The sequence below is a fragment of the Zootoca vivipara genome, chromosome 8, assembly GCF_965207765.1.
Source record: "Zootoca vivipara chromosome 8, rZooViv2.hap1.1, whole genome shotgun sequence".
Lineage (NCBI taxonomy): Eukaryota > Metazoa > Chordata > Lepidosauria > Squamata > Lacertidae > Zootoca > Zootoca vivipara.
In genome coordinates this window covers 44,294,650-44,321,341 of record NC_142591.1, presented here as the reverse complement: position 1 = coordinate 44,321,341, position 26,692 = coordinate 44,294,650, and the positions used below count along the sequence as shown (strand labels likewise).

The window sequence follows — 26,692 nt, the reverse complement described above, 5'->3', positions numbered from 1 at the left end:
AAGCCAAAGCGTTGGCATGCAGAGCGCTGTTTTTGAAAATATTTGTGAGCAACAGAGCAGGAGGGCTATTTTTGTAAATTATGTTGTTGACATTAATTTTCCCCTGTCTTGCTCTACTTTGATTAAAAAGAAACGCCACAGTGTAACACCTACTTTTGCTAAAGGGCAAATTAGTCTTTTCACTGCAATTTAATTTTTATTTCTGTGTGTGCATGTTTGACAGAATATCAAGCCAGGCATCAGATGATTAACATTTCTTGCAGAATAATCTGTAACATAAAATTGTACAAATGTGAGTGTCCCATGGGGCATTAACAAGATCACACTCTTATTCCAGATTAATTAATTTGCAGTAAATGCTATGGCCTTGTTCTATTATCATAATCACTAACACGAATTAGAATTGCCAAAGGGGGCATTCCCAAGCACACTTAAATGTACATTAGTTATCCCTTGACTTGCTTTAGTTTCCATTTTGTTTACACAAGGGGAAGAAAACATATTGCCCATGGCCTGCATCCAGGCACTTTAAGTCTTGTTCCCCTATCCTCCTACCACACCCATGCATACCTATTCGCCTGAAAGCCTGATATGTAGATTGTGACTATGTAGAAACTAAGCATAGCCAGGGGGGAAAGTTGTGGTAGTCCAAATGTGTCGCAGCAACCCAGTGTCTATGCTTAGTCTACGTCATTTGATTTCCTTTAAGGAAACGGGTAGTTTTGATCCTGCTCATCCAAACCTTATTTCCAGAGCCCTTTATAATCTGTTGATCCTTGATACAGATTAATTAGGTGTTCTCAAAGACATGAGCATGAATTGAGATGCCTCTGAATTACTTGAAGAATGGGACTGTGCTTGTGTCATGCTTGTGAGCATCTCATTTATAAGGTAAGGTAAAGGTAAAGGACCTTTCGACGGCTTACCTTTACCTGCATCTCATATGTATCTGGCCACTGGATTAGGTAGGCTATTAGTCTGATCCTTCCGATTTCTTACATTCTTTTAATTTTTCTACTGCAAGTCTGCATAGATGCTCATTAGAAAATTGGGGAAAGTATTCCCTTTTATACTCTCAGTCCTTCTTGATTGCCAGAGAAAAAGGGACCTATGTTCGGCGGCATTGTGAACAGCCCATGCCATAGCGCTTGCAGGATGCCAGCGGATCAGAAAAAAAGAGCTATCCTGCTCTTGTACACTTCACAGCACCCCGATCTTTAGAAAACAGCATAAGTTTATGAGATAAGTGTATGATCTGGCAGGGCATAAAAGCTCTGAAATATATAAATAAAATTATTTACCTTCTACTGCCTGAACATCAAGTTGTTGTTAAAGGCACACCAATAGGGCCAGTAAAATATTGGCAACCATTGCAGGAAATGTCAGACAAATAAAAAGCATTATCTTTCCTTATGGCCTTAGGCGTGGGCATTAGATTTCAAGCACTTCAAAGGAACCTGCAAATTAAACATGAAACGGATTGCTTTTGAATGGTTGTTGGATTGGAAGTGGCTAAATGTATGAAACATGTAACTCCTTTCCTCATATCGCTGATAAGTTGGGCATGGGGATATGCCCATATACTTGATATTTCTGCTGCTGCCACTCATCCATATTTGCGTTAACACCTGCTGGGATAAGCAAATACTGTAGCAATCCCATAACAAGTTTATTGAATACCAGTAGTCTCTCTCTCCAAATGAAGGCAATAGAAAACTAATGTCTCCCTCTGGTTCCATCGCAAAAATTGATAAGCATAGAAACAATAACATATGATATGCTGATTTGTGCTGTGTTAGCTTTATTATCCTTTCTCAAGTTGGCCAATATATTCTAAGGTTTAGAAAAGTCTTTGCTTTCCCCAGACCCACTAAAAACACAGCAAAGTGTATAAAGAATTAGTGAATTTTGAGAACCTTGAAGTTGCCAGAAGCTGTCCAGAAAAGGCAATTGGCAGTTTTAAGAGCCTATAGATTACAGGGAAGAGGGAAGACACTTAGTGATGATGATTTCACATTTTTCTTCTTGGAGAGTGGAAGGATATTTTCAGTTTGTTCCAGCTTTTACTTAGCTAATATTTTGCATATGTAAGTGTTAGGCAAAGGGCCTAATAATCACACTTGGGACTGCATGAACTGAAACACTTTATTCAGATCATGGGATTTCATGGTATTGCTCTACTTGGCCCTGATTAGGGCTCAGCTGGAATATCGTGTCCACCTTCAGGTCATCACAATTTGAAACACACATAAGTGGAGCAAGGTCTCAAAAAAATATATGAAGGGGGAAAATGGTAAGATTCGAAATGCAGGGCTTCGAGGGACACACTGAAGTGGGCTTGAATGGATAGTCTAGAGCACTTAGGGACATGAGAGGCATCTTCCAAGGATTCTAAAGGGCCACCATAAAGGAAAACAACCAGGGAGAGAAAGGGCACAGTTGTTTCATTCACTGCAATGGAGATATAGGGCACAGGTGAAGGAGAAGGATAGCTCCTAAATACTTTTGGAATAAATTAATTTAAATATTGGAATCACCACCTCCAACAGTTGGGGCATTGTTTCTAATAGGAGACTGGCAAGGTATCTGTTGAGGGCAACTTGGGACTCAGCTACATTGGCAAAGAAAAAGTGCTTTATATGCATTGTTTATGAATTCTGACACTGTGACACCAGATGGTGCTGTGGAGTTCCGTTTTTGCCAACCTGATTTCTCATACAAAGTTTAACTGAAACGCTTTGTTGATGTGTCTAGATCCAGCCTCTGTAATTGGATAACGCTTACAGTGGGATTGTTAGCAAAGTCTTATAAAAACAGACATAATAAAAAAGCACCTCTGTCTTCACTTTGTTCATCATGCATAAAAGGGGCCTACCTGAGAAGCTGAGAACCAGTGATTATTGCTAGCTGAAATGGAAGTGATGCAGTTCTAAAAAGTGACAGCATGGGATTCAATTAACACGTGCTTTATACAACTTTTGAATGATAAAAAAACCCTGCTTCTGGTCTAAATGTTATCTTACATTTAAAACACTGAGCTGGTTTGTGTGATACATTAAGCCAAACCTTAGCTCCGCAAGATCATGCAAAGATTTGCTCTTGTAGGGGTGCCAACTTGAATAAAATGGGGGGGGGGCTGGTAAGCTGCGCCCCACATAATCAATCATATGACATAGCAACACACACACCATTTGAATGGCAATGCCCTATAACTTGGGGCGGGGCCCTCAAATATTTTCTTGGGGGAACCATGTCTCCTTTATTGGCTCCTATGGCTCTTTGCTACAGCTTGCTATCAATGAGAGGAGTGCTTAACCACCAGTCCTGGTTAGGATGATACACATATCCAAACCTTGGCTTGTCTTGGCTTAGCGCAGCATCAAAAAGTACCAGTGGGGAGGATAGCTGCTGCAAGATCCTCTCTGGGAGCTTGAACATTTGCACAGCCTCACTAAACTAAGGTTTGGCTTAGCATGCCACCTAACCCAGGCCATTGTCACGCTTCGGTTTTTTAAAGCTCAGTTTGTGTGCAGTGCTAAATCAAACTGTGGCATAGCACAAGTTTGTGAGCATCTGGGCTCCCGGAGAGGAGATCAAGGCCAGTTTGCTGTTCTGGTCCTGCTGTACTGCTGTAACCTAAGCCATGGTTTGGCTTAGCATGTCATCTGAACCCAGGCTCGTGGTTTCTCTGTTTAGGGAAGCTTTTAGTCTTTAAGAAATTAGTGTATTTTAATACTTCTGTTGGAAGCCGCCCAGAGTGGCTGGGGAAACCCAACTAGATGGGCGGGGTATAAATAATATATTATCATTATCATTATCATTATCATTATCATTATCATTATCATTATTATTCCCCTCCAGACAAACTATGAGCTGCAAACTGAGAACAAACCTTGGTTGCAACTCGTGGTTTGAAGCAAGGCAACATACTGAGCCAAACCATGGCTTAGCTCACAGCAGCATGACTGAAGGAGGACCAAAATGGCCTTCATGCGTTCATGCTTAAACGTGGCTTGCAAATAATTAACTTTAAAAAATTTAAATCAAGAATTGCAGCAGTTTTCACTTTATCCCTTAGTTCTGGTCCTGTGACCGGTAGGCAGCAGGAGGGATGCATTGCTTTTCCAGCTTCCCAGCACTATATTTTGCTGCTGTTTAGCAAGAGGAGGAGGAGCAGGGAGTGTCACACAGTGTGGGCCACTACTGCCTATAACTCTGCTCTTTGTTTGAACAGCACAAAAAGCCAGTTGTAATCGTATGGGGGCAAAAGTTCTTACCTACCTTCCTTGTTGCTCTTCTTATTTAAAGAATGATGTTTATCACTGCTTCCAGAGCTAAGTGGTTTTTTCCCCCATTCAGATGCTGAGAGTGAAATAGAGGGGGATCCTTAAAGGTGGCAGTGGGGACAAAAGGTGGCAGGCTTATTTATCAAAATAAATCACATTGTTTTCAGAGGTGAAATGGAGACACTGGATGTCAGTAGGGTTTTTTAAGGTGATGCAGATTTATAAAATTTTAAAGAGCCCTACATGTTGCCCCAGAATCCTGAGAGCATTTACAAAATTTGCGAGAGGCATAAGTGTTGAAGGAGTATTCTCCAGTGAGCACTTGCAAACTGTTACTTTTATTGGACACAGCTGTTGCTGATTGTGGGTAGAAAAAGTGGTTGGTCGCTTGAATGCTATCTCATTGTCTTATAGCATTGCTTGTTGGACTTTTTTATTATTAGCATAACAGCTGTGGTTGGGAGGGGAGTGAATGAGTATCACAGGTACAAAATATCACAGTGAACATCAGCATTCTACATTTGTTATAGCCAGGAGTGCAAAAAAAAATTTAATTTTTTTTTGCAAAACTTAGGAGCCAGACAGAGTTGTCTAGGAGTCGGTTTCAAGGGCTTAAGACATGAATGCATTGTTGAAAGAAAGTATCCCGTCCTTCCTTGTGTATTCGGCTCTTGTGTCCCATCACCCAGGCATTATAGAGGTATGAGCACACCTAGGACCCCTTGGCTGTTGGCATGTGGGCATGTTTAGGCAGTAGAAAGGGCCTTTTCACTTTTCTTTTCTTTTCTTTTGTGTTGTGCCCTTTTTGCTTTGTATCTCTCTTTCTGCGTGTCAGGCAGTGAGCCAGCAAAAATTCAGATAGAGTATGTGAAGTTAACTCTCCAAGGAGAAACATAGCTTGCTCAGGGGAGCCATGCCTAATGAGCACAGCAAGTCTTCTCAGTAGCTCTTGCTCCTATAAGGAAGTTGTTGAGGCTGAAGACACCCTCTTTCCCACAGCTGCCCAAGCAATCTGAGACTATGCCAACGTGCCTGTCTCTGCTGCTGCTGCTTCATACCACTTCTGGTCTTGGGAGAGACGGAGGGAGGGGAGCTTGTTATACTGATGGACCAAATCTAGCTCAGTGTTGTCTACACTGACTGATAACAGGAATCCTGCTAACTGGGAGACATTCCTAGTCCTAGCTGGGACTCAATCTGGGATCTTTTGCATACAAAACAGATGCTCTACCACTGAGCAATGGAGCCTGCAAAAGGGCACTTACTTGTATTTAGCTGAGCACACATAGGTGCAGCACAAGATTGGAGCATCAAGGGAGTGAGGCCAGTGGTGCAAACTATGCTGGGACATGGCCAGTTCTCCCTTACTCATGCATATATTGTATGCATGAATAATGTGTGCCTAGTGCCTCTGGTTTCACCATAAAAGCCTTGTAAAGAAATGCAGAGTAGGAAAGAGGGCTTCATAGTTGTGGAGAGTGTTTTATCTCACTCAAAATCGAATTAAAATTTTGTTCCCAAGTGGACAATTTATTTTACCAGAGATATAAGACATTTTTGAGAACTGGAAATAAGGGAGAAGAGCTTAATGAAGAAGGCATACCAGGGAATTTCCTGTTTGCACTCAGCAGTTGCAGTAGAAATTTGGGACAAAGTTTCTTTAAACAATAGACCCATGTTTTTAAAGAAGCATTGCCATTACAAAGTGGAACCCATGCAAAGATATATTGTGTGAAAACCATAATAATGCTAAATAAAGCATCCCCCCAACTTGCTGCTTGATCTTTGGGCCTTGTGCCAGAAAAGTAGTGCTAAGGAGGGACCATGGCTTAATGCAGAGCTTCTCAGTCTTTCTGTTCTCATGCAGCCACTTGAGATGTCTTAAAATTACTGACACCCACCAGTCACAAAAAATGGTGGCCGATGGAGGTGGAGTTTGATAGAATTGATTGGCAATAACAGTCACCCTGGTGCCCAGTCCCAATCCCTTTCTATATTCATGCCTATGGGCAGCTCTCTCTTCTAGCCTTGGACACTGAAAAATAGCTTCTTCTTGCAATCCAGAGAGCAAGATAGTTCTTCCTACTAATACAGGGATAGCCAGGACAGTTCTTTCTAAATCAGAAGTAGCCAACATAGTGCTTTCCAGATCTTTTTGGATTCAAAGCAGTGGCAGCTGGTAGGGCCTAGACTTGGTGAGGGCAGCCTGTGACCAAGGAGGTCCTGTAGGTTGGGCAAAGCTGTTCTCATTTTATTCCCACCCTCCTCCCTTGCAAAGATGTGGACACAAAAGCATTGCAGTTGTGTAAGTGCTCAGTGCCTAACTCAACTGAAAAGTGTCTAACTTTGGTTTAGGGGGGTTCCCTGCTATCTCAATTTCTAGCTTGGGTCTATGTCACAGTAACTATATATTTGTCAGAAATAATCCCCACCAAATTCCATGAGGATGTCCCCTAGATAAGACTGGAGTTTGAATTGGTTGGTGGAAGGTGCCACACAGAACTATTAACAAGGTCCCACCACTAAACTTTCAGCCCAATGGAAAATGATTACAGCCCATCACCACCTTATTTACTTCTATGGTTTTTTGCCAGAATGTGGAGGGATATTAAATAGACTAGATTGTAGGAGACCAGGGTTAAAATCACCACTCATCTATGAAACTCCCTAGACCACCTTGAGCTATTCACTGTCAGTCTATGTCTCAGCGTAGTGAGGATAAAATATGGAAGAGGAGAGCCATAAACTCCATGAAAAGAAACCAGTCTCATTTGTTTTAATTGGTTTGACAAACAATAGCTTGTTAAGGGAAGGTAGCAACATGAACAAGCCAGTTTTCTTGGTTTTGGTGTCTACTCTGCTCTGAAAGAAGCCCTTTTGAATTTAATGGTGCTTACTCTCATGTAAGGGACGCGGGTGGCGCTGTGGGTTAAACCACAGAGCCTAGGGCTTGCCGATCAGAAGGTCGGCGGTTCGAATCCCCGCAACAGGGTGAGCTCCCGTTGTTCGGTCCCAGCTTCTGGCAACCTAGCAGTTCGAAAGCACGTCAAAGTGCAAATAGATAAATAGGTATCGCTCCGGCAGGAAGGTAAACTGTGTTTCCGTGTGCTGCTCTGGTTCACCAGAAGCGGCTTAGTAATGCTGGCCACATGACCTGGATGGAAGCTGTACGCTGGCTCCCTCAGCCAATACAGCGAGATGAGCGCCGCAACCCCAGAGTCGGTCACAACTGGACCTAATGGTCTGGGGTCCCTTTACCTTTACTCTCACGTAGGCAGGATTAATTTATTAACTGCATTTATGTGACCTCTCATAACAGTTCTCTGAGCTTCTCCCAAAGCAAAGCAAAACAGTTAAAACTGGATGCGCTATCACTATGCATACCTAGGATTAGTATATTAGACAAAAGGAAGCTCTTAAATAGGTACGTTCTTGCTTTGGAAACTGAAGAGTTATTGTCAGGTTAAGGGATAGCTAATGTTAAGGTAGGCATTTAGGTGAGCATGAGGATTAGTCAGAAAATTACATGTTTTAAAAGCTTGGTTTAAACAGTAGGAGAAGCTCCTAGAGAGGCTAATCAGAATTTAATAGAGGAACACCTAGAAAGTTAAGATCTAATGAAAGATAAAGGGCACAGTTCCTCTAAAGTGAGATCATGCCTAGAAATGTTGATTGAATGAATATTTTTACAAAGTTTATTTGCAAGCATTGAAAGAGGGTGCAACACGCACACAGTTTCCTTGGATTTGAAAAAGCTGTGGAGACAATACAAAAGAAAATATTAATATGCAATATAAGTACTTAACAGCATTAAACTCCTTATAAAAACATTTATTTTGAAGACACAAGATTTGCAGAATTTAACCGGGAAGGATTAATATTTTCTCTCACAAGACCGCATTCGGAGGGAAGAAAAAAGAATTAAGAATGAGTAGAAGAATAAATGGGTTATAAAGAAATATAGATAAAATAGTTTTGAACAAAAGCGATAGATGTTCAGATGTCTTTTGATATTTTCTTTTGAACACTCATGTGGAATATTGGAGGGTATGTTTCTATATTCTTTACTATTTCCTTCATTTCAGCATGATTTGAACTTTTAGTCCCATACCAGTACTGTCAAACCTAAGTGTGGACCTGGACAGGTTTTAAATGCATAGGGGACAATTCGGCATAAAGTTAAGTACTTTAAATACTTCCTAATGGGTTGAGGACGTTCTTAGCTCTCTAACATTGAAATTGATGGGATTAAAAAGTACCTAACTTCAGCTCAATAGTGTACACATGATTTTACTGAAGTTTTCAAAAAGACTGGTTAATTCCTAATAAGGGTAGCTTCCACATGACCTGTTTATTGAGCGTTCATCCTGATTTCTTTGCACAAGGTTTCATTGTGCAATCTGAATTTGCTGCTATGCAATTGAATCCCAATGCTAAAGTAGAGAATCAAGAGATTGGAATGCTAAAGTAGGGAATCAAGAGATAAAAGGAACAACTGGCAAGTTTGGCCTGGGAGTTCAAAATGAAGCAGGGCAAAGGCTAATAGAGTTCTGTCAAGAGAACAAGCTTGTCATCACAAACACTCTCTTCCAACAACACAAGAGACGACTCTACACATGGATATCACCAAATGGGCAGCATCGAAATTAGATTGATTATATTCTCTGCAGCCAAAGATGGAGAAGCTCTATACAGTCAGCAAAAACAAGACCTGGAGCTGACTGTAACTCAGATCATCAGCTTCTTATAGCAAAATTCCAGCTTAAACTGAAGAAAGTAGGAAAAACCACTGGGCCAGTAAGATACAATCTGAATCAAATCCCTTATGAATACACAGTGGAAGTGAGGAACAGGTTTAAGGATTTAGATTTGGTGGACAGAGTGCCTGAAGAACTATGGATGGAGGCTCGTAACATTATACAGGAGGCAGCAACGAAAACCATCCCAAGGAAAAGGAAATGCAAGAAGGCAAAATGGCTGTCCAACGAGGCCTTACGAATAGCGGAGGAGAGGAGGCAAGCAAAATGCAAGGGAGATAGGGAAAGATACAGGAAACTGAATGCAGATTTCCAAAAAACAGCAAGGAGAGATAAGAGGGTCTTCTTAAATGAGCAATGCAAAGAAATAGAGGAAAACAATAGAATGGGGAAAACCAGAGATCTGTTCAAGAAAATTGGAGATATGAAAGGAACATTTCGTACAAAGATTACCATAATCAAGGACAAAAGTGGTAAGGACCTAACAGAAGCAGAAGACATCAAGAAGAGGTGGCAAGAATACACAGAGGAATTATACCAGAAAGATATGGAGGTCTCGTACACCCCAGGTAGTGTGGTTGCTGACCTTGAGCCAGACATCTTGGAGAGTGAAGTCAAATGGGCCTTAGAAAGCACTGCTAATAACAAAGCCAGTGGAAGTGATGATATTCCAGCTGAACTATTTAAAATTTTAAAAGATGATGCTGTTAAGGTGCTACACCCAATATGCCAGCAAGTTTGGAAAACTCAGCAATGGCCAGAGGATTGGAGAAGATCAGTCTACATCCCAATTCCAAAGAAGGGCAGTGCCAAAGAATGCTCCAACTACCGCACAATTGCGCTCATTTCACACGCTAGCAAGGTTATGCTTAAAATTCTACAAGGCAGGCTTAGGCAGTATGTGGACCGAGAACTCCCAGAAGTGCAAGCTGGATTTCGAAAGGGCAGAGGAACTAGAGACCAAATAGCAAACATGCGCTGGATTATGGAGAAAGCTAGAGAGTTCCAGAAAAACGTCTACTTCTGCTTCATTGACTATGCAAAAGCCTTTGACTGTGTCGACCACAGCAAACTATGGCAAGTTCTTAAAGAAATGGGAGTGCCTGATCACCTCATCTGTCTCCTGAGAAATCTCTATGTGGGACAAGAAGCTACAGTTAGAACTGGATATGGAACAACTGAGTGGTTCAAAATTGGGAAAGGAGTACGACAAGGTTGTATATTGTCTCCCTGCTTATTTAACTTATATGCAGAATTCATCATGCGAAAGGCTGGACTAGATGAATCCCAAGCAGGAATTAAGATTGCCGGAAGAAATATCAACAACCTCAGATATGCAGATGACACAACCTTGATGGCAGAAAGCGAGGAGGAATTAAAGAACCTTTTAATGAGGGTGAAAGAGGAGAGCGCAAAATATGGTCTGAAGCTCAACATCAAAAAAACCAAGATCATGGCCACTGGTCCCATCACCTCCTGGCAAATAGAAGGGGAAGAAATGGAGGCAGTGAGAGATTTTACTTTCTTGGGCTCCTTGATCACTGCAGATGGTGACAGCAGTCACGAAATTAAAAGACGCCTGCTTCTTGGGAGAAAAGCAATGACAAACCTAGACAGCATCTTCAAAAGCAGAGACATCACCTTGCCGACAAAGGTCCGTATAGTTAAAGCTATGGTTTTCCCAGTAGTGATGTATGGAAGTGAGAGCTGGACCATAAAGAAGGCTGATCGCCGAAGAATTGATGCTTTTGAATTATGGTGCTGGAGGAGACTCTTGAGAGTCCCATGGACTGCTAGAAGATCAAACCTATCAATTCTTAAGGAAATCAGCCCTGAGTGCTCCCTGGAAGGACAGATCGTGAAGCTGAGGCTCCAATACTTTGGCCACCTCATGAGAAGAGAAGAATCCTTGGAAAAGACCCTGATGTTGGGAAAGATTGAGGGCACTAGGAGAAGGGGACGACAGAGGACAAGATGGTTGGACAGTGTTCTCAAAGCTACGAACATGAGTTTGACCAAACTGCGGGAGGCAGTGCAAGACAGGAGTGCCTGGCGTGCTATGGTCCATGGGGTCACGAAGAGTCGGACACGACTAAACGACTAAACAACAACAATTGAATCCCTATTGCAAAATTGCAACAGTCTGGAGGAACACTTCCGAAAAAATTTATTAGGAGGTCGGCCCCAAGGATGGGATTGTATGGGGAGCATGTTCTAGCTGGAGAGTGGTGGCAGTGCTCTAGTGAAGAACGGGCAAACAAGCTGTGTGCTGGTGGTCTGGTGGCACAGAGGATGGAACTGGTTTCCTCCCTCAGTGGCAAGTTCACCAAACCGGAGGGAAAGCTGGGAGTTCTTATATTAGACCACAGCACTGAATTGGCCTTCTAACATCACCTAACTTTTCAGGTCAGGAATATTATGAGCTGTTTTATGAACTGCTATAATTCAGTCATTGGCTACCATCCCCAGTGGTCCAAGGAGTTAGCATCACAGTTGTATTTAAGGGGGAGAAAAACCTTTATGTAGTTTTCTATATGAAATTTTAGGCTTGAGCCACATACCACCGCATTCAGTGAGGAAATCCCATGGGCTGTTACGGATCTATGCCAATCTCTTACTTGAGCTCCATAATAGTTTATAAGTTTACAATTAATTTTGGAAGGAGAATTGTAGTCACAGTGTTTGAATTGGGGTTTTTTATCTCCAACATACAGAGTAAAGGCAAACTGCATACTTCTTTGGCAAATTTTGAATGAAGGATTGAGATGTGCATCATTAATTAGTAATACTTGTTTATAAGCCTAAACAAAGATATCACACTGTTACACACTTCGCACTTCCTCAAATAGTGAGAATTTCCAGGGGCAGTGCTACAGGGTTTAATTTCGTTTGAATGAGAGCACTGGAGACTTATGATGTCTTTGCAATATCTGTTCATTTACAAATATACAAGCGGAGCATATTAGAAGCAAACTGACACTCCCTCAGCAGGCAAGAATTCCACTAACCCCACATCTGATTCTCAGAGAGAGTGCTTGCAACCCAGGGGCGATTCACTTTCAGCCAACTCACTGCTCTCTGTTTGATTCTCTCTCAGTTCACTCTGCACACACCTTTCCTTCCCCCTCACACAAATGCCCCTACAGAGACCTGCTGTCAAGCCCCATCTCCTACAGATAAATTGCTCATTCAGGAAAAAAAATATCTCATGACCACTAGCTTCTGCTGATGAAACGCCAGCTTAACGGCCCCTGACTATTGGCAGGCAAGCAGCTTTACAAAGTGGTCTTCTGGCTTCCACACCAAAGCTAACTTTATTGCTTTCAAAAGAAACTGCCTGGGATCTTGATGCCGTTGCTTCACCCTATATTGTAGTTCTCATTCTAGCTATATAGTATTCCTGATCAGGGCCTCTGTCCATGTGACAGCACAGATTCAGGTTGCTGAAGAGCTTCCTGGTTTTTCCTCTACTCATATTTTTCCACGTTGCCCTTTAAACCAACACATTTTTCTTAATGTACCTGCCAGATTTCTTTCATCCATGAGATACCTGCCAACCTTCACACCCCAAATAATATTCCTTTTCCAAAGCCGTCACTAAGCAAGAACACTCCCTGTTCCGCTGCTTTGTGATCATGTTTGGTGAAAAGTGGTCTATGAATCTTGGAAGTAAATAAACACTAAAATTTGCACTTAATAAAAATATTAATATATATTGCCTTAAGATTTGACCTCTTTCCTTTCTTCAACACGAGTTAGGTAGCACCACTGCATGGAGAGACTAGCAGCAAAATGAAAAGAAAACTACCATTGCAGTAGCCAACACCCACTTCTTTTAGAGACTGATCTGACAGGCATTCAAATGAGAAGTGTACTGCTGATTTCAGAAGAAGTCAATCCTTTGCTGCTTTGTTAAAAGAAACAAAATGATGGAAATAAGAATGCTGTGTTTGCTTCTGCAAGGTTCGAATATGACAGCATTTTTGATCATTTAAAAATCTTAAGTTCGTCGACACAAGTCTAGTTAAGTATATTGCTGACTTAATAAAAGTTGATAGTAACATTTTAGAAGCTCTTTGGAATCTAAAAAGAACTAGTGTTTGATCTAGCAGCAGAGACAAAAGCAGTCTCTTGTTTTATGATAAAAGAAGACGTCTGTGTTGATCTTAAAGTATGTCAGATCATTCTGAAGAGGCTAGTAAGAGCTGTGTTGTTGTTGTTTTTGTCAAGTGAGATTTTCCTTGCTATCATTAAGCTTCAAATAAAGTGGGGGGGGGGGAAGCTTTGTACGTTGTGTCATTGTATTCATCCGTCATAATTTCTGTTGACAATTCTCGACATGCACTATGTTTTACTGTTCTAACGAGAGAAAAGACCAGCCATTAAGTCTACGTTTCTTTGTTTTTCAATAAAGTCACATATCAGGAGTAATGCTGGGGTATGCTAATAAGCCATATATAATGTTAGGCACCTGGGAGCAAGAAATATTTTCTAACTAGTTCTAAAGGGAAATAATGTTAAAAAAGGGAGAGTGATTGTTATTTACGCAATGTGTGCTGGCCTGCATGTCAGCATCAAAAACATCTTTTAAGGAACTTGGCACAATAAATCTCTCAGCCTTGATGGTTGTTATTTAAAAGTCTATTGTAGATGCAATTTTCCTACCTGGCATGTTCTGTTTTGGAGTCCCAGGTACCCGAAATACATTTTTCCTCATCTTGACATGTCTTATGTAGGGATGATGGTGGAATTTGCTACAAGCAGATCCAAGCATCAAACTGATCCATAGTCCACTTTCCTACTCTTTGTGAAGTAGGCTTGCTTGTAGTGACTTTCTGCTGATTTCCTGTTTACAATTAACAAAATAATTATATGACAACATTTTTCCACTAAGCTTCAGCTACCATCATCAGCGGCAACATCTGATCTTACCTGTCTGCTAAAAGGGTACTGCTGAAATGTGTATTCACATTTACTTCTGTAATTGATTCACTGTTCAAGTGACTATTTTAGCCATTAACAACCATTAACATTCATTGTTTTATCGTTAACCCAGTTCTCATTTTTTTTGGTTCCATGTGATTTTGCCAAACTCGCAATGAAAGCACAGTCATTGTCTGACGTCTTAATGTGAAAAGCCTGCGAAAGTCAATAAGGGAAAACATTTTGGGGAGAGAATAGAGCTAGGTACCAGGCCCTCTCCTCTCCCCAAATGCTCCCAGGGGCTCTTGTGTGGCCCTAGCCCCTTGGCAGGGGTTCGGACAAGAGCATGGCGAGCCCCTGGATTCCTTTAACGGAATACCCTTGCAGGAGCCGCATTGGAGGGGCAGGCATAGCCAACCATACCCCCTCCACCAACCAAATTTAACCAGTGCCTAACCACAACCTTACATTTTGCTACGCACTGGGCAAAAAACCAAATGGCACTGGCCAATCACCCAAATGGAAAAATTCCTACCAGGCCTCTGCTCCAAAGCAGACGACCCCATGACAGGCATAGCAAGGTCAACACAAACAGCCCTAAATATAGGGAGGGTGGGAGGGTGATCCGATGCATGCAACGAAAAGAGGCAGCTCAACGCTGCGCGCAGGGAATAAATAGCCCCTTGGCCGTCAGTCGCAAATTGCAACTTCAACATCAAATTCTCCCCAATTACCAAGAGGTGCCCAATAAGATTTGTGGCCACCCAAACTAACCCGCCCAGCAACAGGGGGATGTCTTGTTTTTCCCCACCACAACACGTGCTCTCCATGAAGGAGAACACGCTTAAACCTGAAGCAAGATGCATACTTCAGTGGGCTCACTGAGTTTTCAACCAGCCCCCAGATTGTCATAAAAGAACGTAAACAATAACATTATTTTTGATAACCTAAGAACTGGATCAGGAATGGTTAAAAATGGCAAAGTGAGAACTGAAGTGAATTGGTACTGGTGATGAATCTCTTGAATTGTAATCTGCACCGGCATCAAGTAATAGACTACATCCCTACAAGTGCCACCTTAAAGAGTAAATAAATGGTTCCCATCCATCGCCAAATTAAATTAAAGCTGGGTTTATTCTAAGGCACCAGTCCATCTAAAGTTATTTCTAGCTAAGTATTTGCCACTTGAAGCAAATGATATGAACTATTAAAGTAGTGTAATGGTTTTTATAAACATACATACATTTTTGTAGAAAATACTCCGCAGAAACAATTTTCAAAATTTAGTTCATCTGTAGTTGATATTTCAAAAATATTCATTTGGGTTTAAGATGGAATATATTTCTATATTAAAAGCAAAATTAATAACTGTCTTTCACAAAGGGTAGCCTAGATTTGATCTCGACAGACCACTTTCTTCACAAAGGGCAGCCTAGATTTGATCTCGACAGACCACTTTCTCTATATGACGTCAATATTATGTAGTTTTCATAAACTACAGTACTAACAATTACAGTTGTTGTAAATGAGCAAGTATGCAATTGAAAAATTTAGAAATATGAAGTTAATGGGGTTTATGTGCTTTGGCAAATGGAAGTTGGTGGATCTTGATATTTACTTGCAATTCTCAAGATTTTTGGAGGCCCAGCCGGAAATGTCAGATGTTTGTGTCCCAGGGCTTATAAATGTCCTTCACTGGTAAATGATAGAAATGAGGATGAGATTTAGACATTTACGATGGAAATGAAGATGACATTTAGACATTTATTGAAGGCACTGAGTTAGCTTTGAGATTTACTGGTAAATGTAATTTTCTGAGATTTCCCTTTGGGATTTTTATGGGAATACTATAAATTACTCAGATATTGCACATTTCAGGTATTAAGGTTCTAGTTTTATAATCTTTGACTTGAACAGGAATGTGTTGCAGTAACTGTCATAAGCTCTGTGGTTGTTGACGTTTACCAGTAATTCTTAAAACTAGACACAAGGTCAGAAGTAATGCCAGATCATAGTTTGGCGCTATGCGGATGAAAGTGGCAGGACCGTGCACTGATTTAAGATCAGCAAGTTATGTCTCTTCAGTTTTAGTGTCAGGTACATAGCTTAAACCAGTGTGGTGTAGTGATTTGAGTGTTAGTCTGGGACTTAGGAGACCAGAATTCCAGTCCCCACTCAGCCACGGAGCTCTCTTTCTATGAAGAATATGCCATTGAATTGCACACAGCATTTACAGATTACAAAGACGGTTTCTTCCACTCAACCTGTGCCCTAAACAAGCATACACCCCCTCTTTGGGAAAGATGGTGAACTAATATTCAAATGAAATGCACTACAGTAAGAACGCATACATAAAAAGAAGTTACATGTCCCCTGTTAGCTGTTTGACTAGCAGCCATGTAAGGCTGGCAACAGCCACCGGGGGTCCTGACATTTGCTGGTCGGCTGGACATGCATTGTACTAATATAATGTCCTTCAAGGCTCCATCAGTCAGAGCAATCTAAGAGCAGGGTTGTGGATATTTGACACATTTTGTGCATCTTACTGCAGCGTAGGAGCTGTGGTGTTGGAAAATGGTTTGGGGGCTTCCCAGTCGAAAAGAAATTGGCCATATTGAGATCGATCCTAATTCCCCCAGGAGGTATGGAAATCCTAGATAAGAAGCAGAACAAAACACACATTAACCCGGGCAGTCATGTGACATTGGATGAATATAATTTACCAATCCATATCTCATAACACTGTGCAATGACCACTTGGTAAGCTGGTCATCTGGATTCGTTCTGCAGAGTATTAAGGAGAAACTTTCTCCATTTGTCTTGATGTATGATCAAGTGCAGAAATGTGCTATGGGTTCTTTAATATTTGGGAAACCAATCCTTGTTACCAGCTGAATGTAAGAGACCACTGGCAACAGAACAACTTCTAAGCATTTCGAAATCTAGCATGTCAGCTTGACTGAATCTTCACTGGTGTGCTAGTTTTCTTTGTGCGGATACCTTTTTAGATAGAAAAGCCTTTGCAAAATTGTATCCCCTTCTCTCTTTTCTAATGATGCATAAGTAGACATCCAACTGCAGTGGATGTGACTTATGTCTAGTGAGCTATAAGACCGGCAAAACAGGAGAAATGGGGGAGATATGGTGTCTGATTTTATACTAATATTTAGTAAGTCCACATTTTTAGCTTGCTCATTTTTTTTCATAATTGTTATGAGAATTAGTTTATGTGCCTGCTTGCTTAATTAATACTTTCCATTGTTGTTTCCTCTAGAAGAAGACCTATCAGTGCATCAAGTGCCAGATGGTTTTCTACAATGAGTGGGATATCCAGGTTCATGTTGCAAATCACATGATTGGTGAGTGAAGTATTAAATCTTGTTGATGATAGATAGACTCTCCTAGCTGTATTCTCATTGCCTGTAAATTTAAACAGAGTTAAGGAGAAATTAATTGTGCAACCGTCAATGATTTACCCAGGTGTGATAGATTTTTTTTAAAAAAAGAATATTATTAGGCCTAATAAAGCATTAGCATGTTTTATTTTCTGCAAGGGCTAGTTTAGACTTCTGCAGAGATTCATATACTACTGCCAGTCAAAACACAGGTGATTAACAAATTAAACTTCTAATCATTTTTGCATTATTGAAAACAACTAACAGGAATGGTTAATGAACTGGTTGTTAGCTTTCCACAGAGTTTTAGACAGGTTTTAATTTCAGAAGTTATTATGCTAATGACACTACCGAGTGCTGCTCAAGCACCTTGGTACCAACATCAGAATTTGTGAGTTTTGTCATGATGAAGCCTAAATAATTCAAATGGCCATAAAACAGGGATATACATAGTATTTAAAAGCTTGAAAGCAACCCAGAATGGGTTCATACAAAATGAAATAATATATTTAATTGAGTCAAAGCTCAAGCACTGTTATTGATAGTATTTAGAGTCTACAGTCACCATTTCTAATGGTAATTTGCTTTTATAATATGGCTGAAGTTAGGAAATACCATATGAAACACTGAGCATTTTCTTTGAATCATCATATTTTGCCATTATTTGCTTATTCCCCCGGGTTATATTTATAATGTTTTTAATTTGGTTACCACTTAGTAATAACACTAAGCGTTTTGCAAGCCAATTAAATTTATCAAGCACATCTTTTGCCTGCTAATAAAACAATATTGCCTTTTGTTACTGCCTATTTCTAAGAAATTCCTTTGGCAAAGAGCAGACATTAGAATCATTGACTTTGTACTGCTACAGTATTTGTTTCAATGTTTTAGAAATATTGGAACTTCTTGCAGAGAGATTCATATCAGCATACAGCTCTATAGATGCATGTTCATTTATTCAAAACCTATTTCCTTTGAGCTGTTGTACAAAAGTTACTTAATTTCTGGCTTGATATTCTAAACTATTTTTTACACATGTTCTCATGTAATTTTGTCAGATTTATTAAAGGTTGTTGGTTAATTTAATATGCTTCTTCTCCAGCTGTTGTAGTTTATTTATTTATTTATTTATTTAAAAAAACCGTTGGCTTCATCCTAAACAAGCTTACTAGAGAGTAAATCATATTGAAGCCAAATTATCTTAGAAACCTTAGAATCATACTGTCAATACATAAAAGTAAAATTCAGTAAAACAAAGTTTTCAGGAGTTAAATGTGAGCTTTAATTTTTTTAATGAATGTTCTGAAGTCAAAATAGAATTAGTGAGTCACATTATGTCTGTATCTGTTAAAAAACAATTGCACTGGCAATATAAGCGAGTTATGGTCAAAGGAATTTAGTGTTTGTGCAAGAAAGTCCAAATGACATGGTGATAAAAAAGTTAATAATAAAGTAACCAACTAAATTATACTCAGAATAAAGCCACTTAAATTAATGGACCTGTTAGTACCGGTAGGATCCTTAAGTAGGATGTGTACTGGATATAAGCTACCGTAACTTTCAGTTTACTTCTCTTCAATGCGCCTCCAAGTCAGAGGCTTGAGGTGGCCTACTTCACCTTTGCTAAAGTTAGGACCCACTCAGATTGGCCCACGTGACCCAGTAGCAGGAATCACTGCTGCTGTATTATCAAGAATTTCATTCCTGGATAAGGCCTAACAGGGCTGTGAACACTTCTTATGCAGCATGATTGTCAGGGACAATCCTGTCCCGCTCAGTGTTTTCTTCCCAAAATTCCACACAATGGAAGGCAAGAAGCTTCAGAAAATCCTGCAAAGGAGCAATGCAACGCGCAGAGTTTAGTAGAAATGATTTTGTAGGTAATTGCAATTCCAGATTTAAAAGAATGAGCAGGATGGAGGAGATGAATAATGTAGTAGTAGAACTGAGCCTACCAGATGTTGCTGCAGCAATGGCTCACTCTCAACTGATTTTTTCCCCCGTTATTGATGGCAAGCTGACCATTCGGTAGTTATCTGGGTCTTCTCCCCCATCCCTTTTTGAAGATGGGGACAACATTTGCCTACCTTCAGTCTGCAGGGGCCTCATCTGTTCTCCAAGAATTCTCAAAGATTATAGACAGAGGCTCTGAGATTACATCCACAAGTTCCTTTAGCACCCTTAGGTGTAGCTAATCAGGCCCTGGATATTTGATTCATTTAAAGTAGCTGGGTGTTCCCTTACTACTTCTTTTCCTATCTTGGGCTGCAGCTCCCTCTTTCCATCGTTCATTCTGTTATTACCAGGTTGAGCTGTGCTTTCCTTTTGGCTGAAGACCGAGGCAAAGTAGGTGTTGAACAGCTCCACTGTCACCCAATAGCATTTCTCCGTCTTCTCCAGGTAGAGGACCTACTACTTGTTCTTCTTCCTCTTGCTTCAAACATAGCCAAATAAACCTTTTAAAATTACTTATAACCTCTCTTACGAATTTGATAACATTCTGAGCTTTGGCCTTCACGACCTTCTCCCTGCAACTGATGGCTACTCATGAACAGTGTTAAATTAGTGTCCCATAGTTCCCTGCATGCAGCAGCAGGCTGTAGCACAGAATTAAAAGCATTAGTTTGGTACACGTGGCTGGTACTGGATTTGGGAGTGAAATAAAGTGTAATCAGTTTAGCTCAAAAAGACTAGGAAACATTGTTCTGTGGCATTGCTTCCTGAAATGTACCAGAGCAATAAGGAGCAGAAGTCATTTTGCCAGTCATTGCGCTTATACATAGTAATTTTCAGGGGATGATTTAGAAAACTTCACTTGGAATGAAAATAGTACTAATTTATAGCTGAAAATAGTTAGAATTTATAGCTGAAAATAGTTTGTTGGGAGCTGCAAAAACACACAGAGACAACTCTTCCCATTTCTTCAGCTGGATCTCAATGTTTTAATGAGGTATTCAGCAAGCAACAGATAAAGAACATTTGACAATGAGAAGTTTGTCACTTCTTTGTGTGGACAAGAGATTATTCTGGAATGTAAGGCAGTCTCGTAGGGTATGTTTACTTCCCACCCACTTTTCACCTGCCTATAATCATTTGATAGAGAACGATGTTTTCTTCTATAGCAGGTAAAGCTAGACCAGGCCAGATTGCAATGTGACTTAAAAGAGGGTAAATCAGAATTGAGTGAACATTGGAAGTTGCTTCTGTTGTTATAAATTTTGTTCATAGGAGTCACTCCCATTGTAACTTCAGGAGAATTTGTGCCTATGTGCTTGAAATTGGTGTGCTAAGGTACTTTTAGGATTCTTGCCATAGCCAGATCTGATGTGAGTAGACATAGTTAAAATGTTTTTTCCAGCAGTAAGGATTTTCATTGCAAGTTGTGAAAACAAAAAATGCTAATGTTGAAATTGGCCCCACATACCTTATAGTCTTAAAAGTTTGATAACATAGAATGGGAAAGAGGTGCTTTCCCCTGCCTGATTGTCATGCATTATACTGCTTCATGCCATAACCATAGTGGGCTTGCTATAAAAACATTCCAGAAAGCAGGGGGGGGGGGAGATTCTATCACACAAAGTACAGTGTGATTTGCAGAACATGCTTTGATAATATGTATTTACTGTAAGTAATGCTGGATGTCAGTGTTTGATATGCATTCCTGATTAAAAACACCCATATTGCATCTTGAGTAAGAAGGATGTGGAAGAATTAACAATCTGTAATAGTTCTATTTTGGAGAGTGTATGAAAACCTGAATACAGGATAATGAGTTTTTAGTGATTTTACATGCTAGGACTCGTTCCACATGGTACTATTTTTTATTTTTATTTTTGCTCTGTGCCACCATTACCTTTCCACCCCCACCACTGGCTCTTCTTTCCTTACATTATTTTACATTTCCGGGATGTTACCAAGATTACACTAGAATTAAAAGAGTGCTGCCAACAGGTCTATCCCTAAACATTAACTAATGAAAAAGAGGGATATGTGTGATTTAATATGTATGACACACAATATTGTCATATAAATAAAGGTAAATGAAAACACAACGGACAAATCCATATATTGTTTCTGGGACCAGGGAGTCTATAAATGTTATTTTAGCACATTAACTGATAATAGAGTTTATATCAACAAACGAGAAAGAAAAAGCCAACGGATTACATCCAACGTTGCCATTCTGCTTCCTCAAGGGAACTTCCTCCTCCTCTCCTCACCCCTGCAGAATGTCCTGCAGCCCTCTGGAGCTGCATTGAGGATGCATGGTGAGAAGAAACGAAGGGGGAACCCAAAGTCTCTGGTTAAAAAATTGCCGTCCTAATTATTGAGTGAGCTGCTGACATATCACACCCATGTAGAGTTGAGAGTTTCTAGACTTCTGGCTTTTGTTTGTTTGTTTGTTTATCTTTCCACTATTTCTCTAAACTATGCTTTTGTAATGTGGTTTGTATCATCTCCTTCAAGGACCTCGGATCAGAGGCTTTGCCTGACAACCACCTTCTAGGCTGCCTAATGCTAAGTCCAAAGAGCTTTTCTTCAGCTAAGCAGAGTTTTGAACCTTGGTCTCCCACATCCAGAATATGTGATCTAGTCACTCTGTTACACTGACTCTTAAGTACAGCATATTAATGAGCATTCTGTTTAGTCAGGGCAATGTAACATGTCAGCACAAATGGTCTACAGGGTAGATGGGGAATGTGAGCTTATCGCTTCAGAGGGGTGCAGAGAGGTTGAACAGAAGACTGACTTTAATATAATTTACAACAAACCAGGTAGAAGAACCTTCTGGAGAACCTTTCAAAAAAGACTGTTATAATAGCAGACCTCGCACCAGCTATCTTACTGGGTGGGCACTGGTTGAGGGCGCCCAGGGCTCAGAAGACTGCGCATCATCAGAACCTGCCTATAACGCCACTTACCACTGTCCCCTTATATTGGCAGTGGGTGGGCAGCAGTACAGCTGGACAGGACCCAAGTTCAGGTCCATCTGCAATGGCCACCTGCTGTTTTAAGTTACTCAAATTGTAATGCTTCAGCCGAAAGATATTTGAAATCAACAGTGTTGATATTTCAAAATAAGAAGTGGTATAAATAAGAGAATTAGAGTGATTTAGTGGTTAGAGTGTCAGAGTAGGACCTGGAAGACCCAAGTTTCAAGTCCCTACTCGGCCACTGGGTGACCCTGGGCCAGTCACTGAGACTCAGCCTAACATACTACACAGGGTTGTTGGGATTAAACAAGATGAGGGAGAACCATGTGTGCTCACTGGAGAAAAAAGTGGGATATAAATGCAATCACCAATTGTATACATTATCTACATTAATGAATTATGTGTCTTTGCATTTTGGATGAATGAAGGTGGTGAAGAGCCTTCACATCTAGCGGGCCAAGATTGGCTTACATTTAAAATGGCACCTCTGTCCACCAGCTGTTAAAATGCTCCCTGGAGGCCCGGCAGTGATGTTGCTGCCACTGCAGTGTCAATGGCAGCAGAAGCTAAAAAATAAAAAATGAAATGCAACAGCATTGTAGTATTCAGGTTGCCTGTGTTGGGGACCCATCAGCAGCACCATGTCAAAGGCCCTGCATCTAAAAGGAAGAAAGAGCACATTCTGCATTGTGTCATAATATATAGAAGAGTGCAGTGGCATAACAAAAATGCAGAGGCATAACAAACTTTCGTTCAGATTCCTTTTTCTTTATGGTTTAACTTTTGATCTTCCTCCACTACACTGCAACTCATGTAAGCAACTTGTTCTCCAGTTCCCACATGGGCAAAAAAACGAGACTTACAATCCAGGGAACAAACATAATGTTTCCCTTTCCAAGCTCAGAGAAATAAGAGAAGACAGGTAAAGGACAGCATGGCTGCCTTGAGGACACTTATTTTGGAATGGTAGAATTGGAACCAGGAGAGAATGCAAATAATGCTAATTTCCAACATTCAGGAGATAAAATAGCCAACTTATCAAACGATCACTAAAGAAATTGTTCAGGAAAGGGCTGAGAATCATGGTGAAGGTGTTCATGGAAAAACATTTATGCCTTCCTCAGTTTGGGCTCTTACCAAGGAAGCACAGGCTCCAAGCGACTGGAGGCCCATAGTTCAACTCCATCTCAGTCTTGTACTCATTGGGTGGCCTTAGGCAACATATTTCCGCCAGCCTCTGCACCTCTCCCAATGTCTGTAACATGGGGTTATAATGCTGCCCTTCTGTAAAGATTTAATTTAACGTTTACTGTGATAATGTATGGGAAACCCTTTGAGAACTTGGGAGAAAGTGCTATGCACAAATAAAAAATCTACAATTAAGCTGTAGCATTTGGATTTTAATGTGAAGTCAGTGCTGCTTAATCACTTTAAATCCAAGTGCATTATCTTCCCAGCATACTGTGAACTGCTTTATTCTTTCAAACAAGATAGGCAATATTTTTCATTGGCAGAAATGTGGCTGGTGGAAGAATTATTTCAGTGTGTGTGTGTGTGTGTGTGTGTGTGTGTGTGTGTGTTCATTTAAAATATTTAGCCCAATCTACTCAGGATGGTGTATAATAAACAATTTAAAACCATCACAAATGTTTAATAATTACAATCATACAATAAAGCAAAATAACGTAAAACAGATTATTAGAGCAACAGCCTCTAAGACACAGCCAACTACATCTTAGTACCCAGTCTAGACTCTAACATCTTGTAAATGCCTGAATGATTTCAGCTGGCATTAGAAGCAAAACGACATCAAAAAGCAAAAAATGAAAATGCAGTATCTTGTCTGTTGGCCAGTGGTTCTCACACTTTCCCCCATGTACCACTTGAACGTTGCTGAGGCCCTTGGCAGACCACTGCCAGTTGTAGCATTTGAAATGCATCACTCTGGATGCTGTATGATTTTAATTATATTTTATATATTGTGTTGTATTGCATTGTATTACAAAGTCCATTGATTTCAGTGCGTCTGCTCTCAATATGACTTAGTTCAATGGAACCCTTAAACTTCTTCTGTTATGCGGAACTCCAAATTAGCCTGTATTTTCCCCGTGCAGCTTATGCAAATTTGATTTGCACCCATGTTCCATTGATTTATATGATTTGAAGACTATTCCATGTTCTACGACTCAAGTTACTTCAAAACAGAAATAAGCATATTTAAATCAATATTTACTCCATATAATTTTTCAAAGTGAAATGCTACAATACTGCTTATCTAAGGTCATTTTAATGTAAGAATGCTGTAGTTCTGCAGTAATCTTACCATGTCCTGAATTTTCAGTTAGCACACTCCTATTTGTTCAATTTTGCTGGTGGTTCCAAGCTAGCGTTATTTATCTATTTGTGCAGAAAGTTTGTTATTTTTTTCTTTTAAAAAAGATGTATCATATAAGTGAGAGTTCGGGCATAGGCAGAAGTGTTTATTTTTGAATTGATTTTTTTTATTGGAAAAAGGTAGATCAGTGACTTTTACTTTATGTCCCCCCCCCCAAGCTTCCCTCTTACGCCCTCTCTCCTTACTACACTCAGAGATGAAATGGATGAGAATCAAACTCCTGCCTTTTTAACACAGTGAAAGGAATCTTCCATATAAAGTTATGAGACCCAACAATTGAAGTGCAAATTTGTAAGTGCTCAGAATAAAGCCCTATTAGGCATCAGATAATGCAAAGTGATATTGCCAGGAACTATTTTGTAAAGGCTTAATTTTTTTCAGTCTGATAATTTTTGACCAATAATTACCAGCTGCCAATTATCCTTTTTTAGTCAGAAGGAAAGCTCCAGCACCATGGAGGTTGGCATTGTAGCTAGCACATGAATCTCCAAAGAGCCACAGACAACTGTTTCATAAAATGCAGGGAGCAAAATTGCAAGCTGCTGGCTGTGCACAACAGAGAAGCACATTTACAACTGAGGGCTGATCAGACTGACAAAGGGAATTATAAAAGGGGATGGGGAAGTCACAGACTTTGAGATTCTCTGCTGTTTGTATTGACTATCAAAACCAACCTATAGTCCTATAACAATAAAAATTATGAATAAAGTTTGGGTGATGAGATATGCTGAGCTTTTTAAAAAATAACTTTATCCCATCCCTTCCACATCCCTTCCCTTTGTATAAGTAATTTGTGTGTGTGTGTATTTATATCAGTAGATATAAAACAATTGCAGTAATAGCATGTTCACTTGGCCATCAATATTTTTTCAATGTAATCATTAATGTTTGTTTTAAGTTGTAAGCTAAAATCTGAGCATCGTTTTATACCAATTATCAGTAGCAGCTGGCAAGGTGGAGCAGTGGCACGCAACTGACCTCCAGTTGGTTGTGTTGCTGCTGCTGCTGCTGCTTACCAGTAGGTCGAAGGGCTAGGGCAATGCAGGGGGGGAGACGAGGTCTAAATCTAGCACTGGATTGAGTCTGCTGGTGCATTTGCACCATACTGACCATGCTTCCTCCTTTGCCCCCCTCCTCTATCTCCTGGTAAGTAGCAGCGACACAGCTTGCCAGAGGTCAGGTGAGTACCATCACTCTGCCATGGCACTGTAGATTAAGTAGCTAGAGCGCTTTCAGATACAGTGGGAGCTACAGCCTGTTTGGCAGCAAATACTGAATGTTTTTAAGAAGTAAAATAAGTTTTGCAAAAGGGAGCAGTGTATCACTCAAGACCCACCAGTGATGCCAGTAGGGACCTTCCTGGTTACTCATTGGGTGAGCTCAGACATATCAGGAAAGCATTGCTTCCAATTACAAGAACAACCATATATGAGACTCAGGGTCTCATACTCCTGCTTCATGTGTGTCGAGAAGAGACTGAAAGCTTTAGCCAGCACTTTAGACCCAACTGTAATTACTCATGATACCCAAACTCAAGGAACTGTGGTTTATCAAACTGTGGAATATCAAACCATATATTTTTTCCAAGCCATAATTTAAGCAAAACACAGCTCCCCAAGTTTCAGTGTAGTAGGGACCTGTGGTTAATTTGAAATAGAGAGCAGAAATTTTGAGCTCATGTACGTTAATGAAGGAGTCAGGGAACAGCATGAACTTGAACTTATAAGGGGAAACCATGGTGGGTTAACCATGGTTTCCTTTTATTCCTGAACTGTGCCAATGTCTGCAACGTGGCTCAAGACACTGGCAATATAAAAACACTATAATCTGGGTTCTCTACTGTCTTGCATTCAATAGACATATGACACAGCAAAATAACTTTTGACACCTATTGGATAAACCAGTTGAATAAAAATACAATATAACGAGGAAAGTATAACATCTTCTAGGATCACAAGAGCAATTTTTTCACTGGCTATTAATGTGTAACAGTATCTCACAA

At 40.3% G+C, this 26,692-nt stretch overlaps 1 protein-coding gene across 12 annotated transcripts in view; it reads left to right on the top strand.

The window, feature by feature from the left end:
- The window catches only part of ZNF521 (zinc finger protein 521), a 290,508-nt gene that overhangs the window by 126,717 nt on the left and 137,099 nt on the right, over positions 1-26,692 (top strand). For 10 of the 12 annotated variants that reach the window (XM_035125723.3, XM_035125714.2, XM_035125716.2 and 7 more), the window contains one exon: positions 17,241-17,325. In XM_035125723.3, the coding sequence (XP_034981614.1) occupies positions 17,241-17,325 (85 nt within the window). The remainder of the gene's footprint in view (positions 1-17,240; positions 17,326-26,692) is intronic. The other 2 variants (XM_088675419.1, XM_060277869.2) reach the window with 1 other exon arrangement.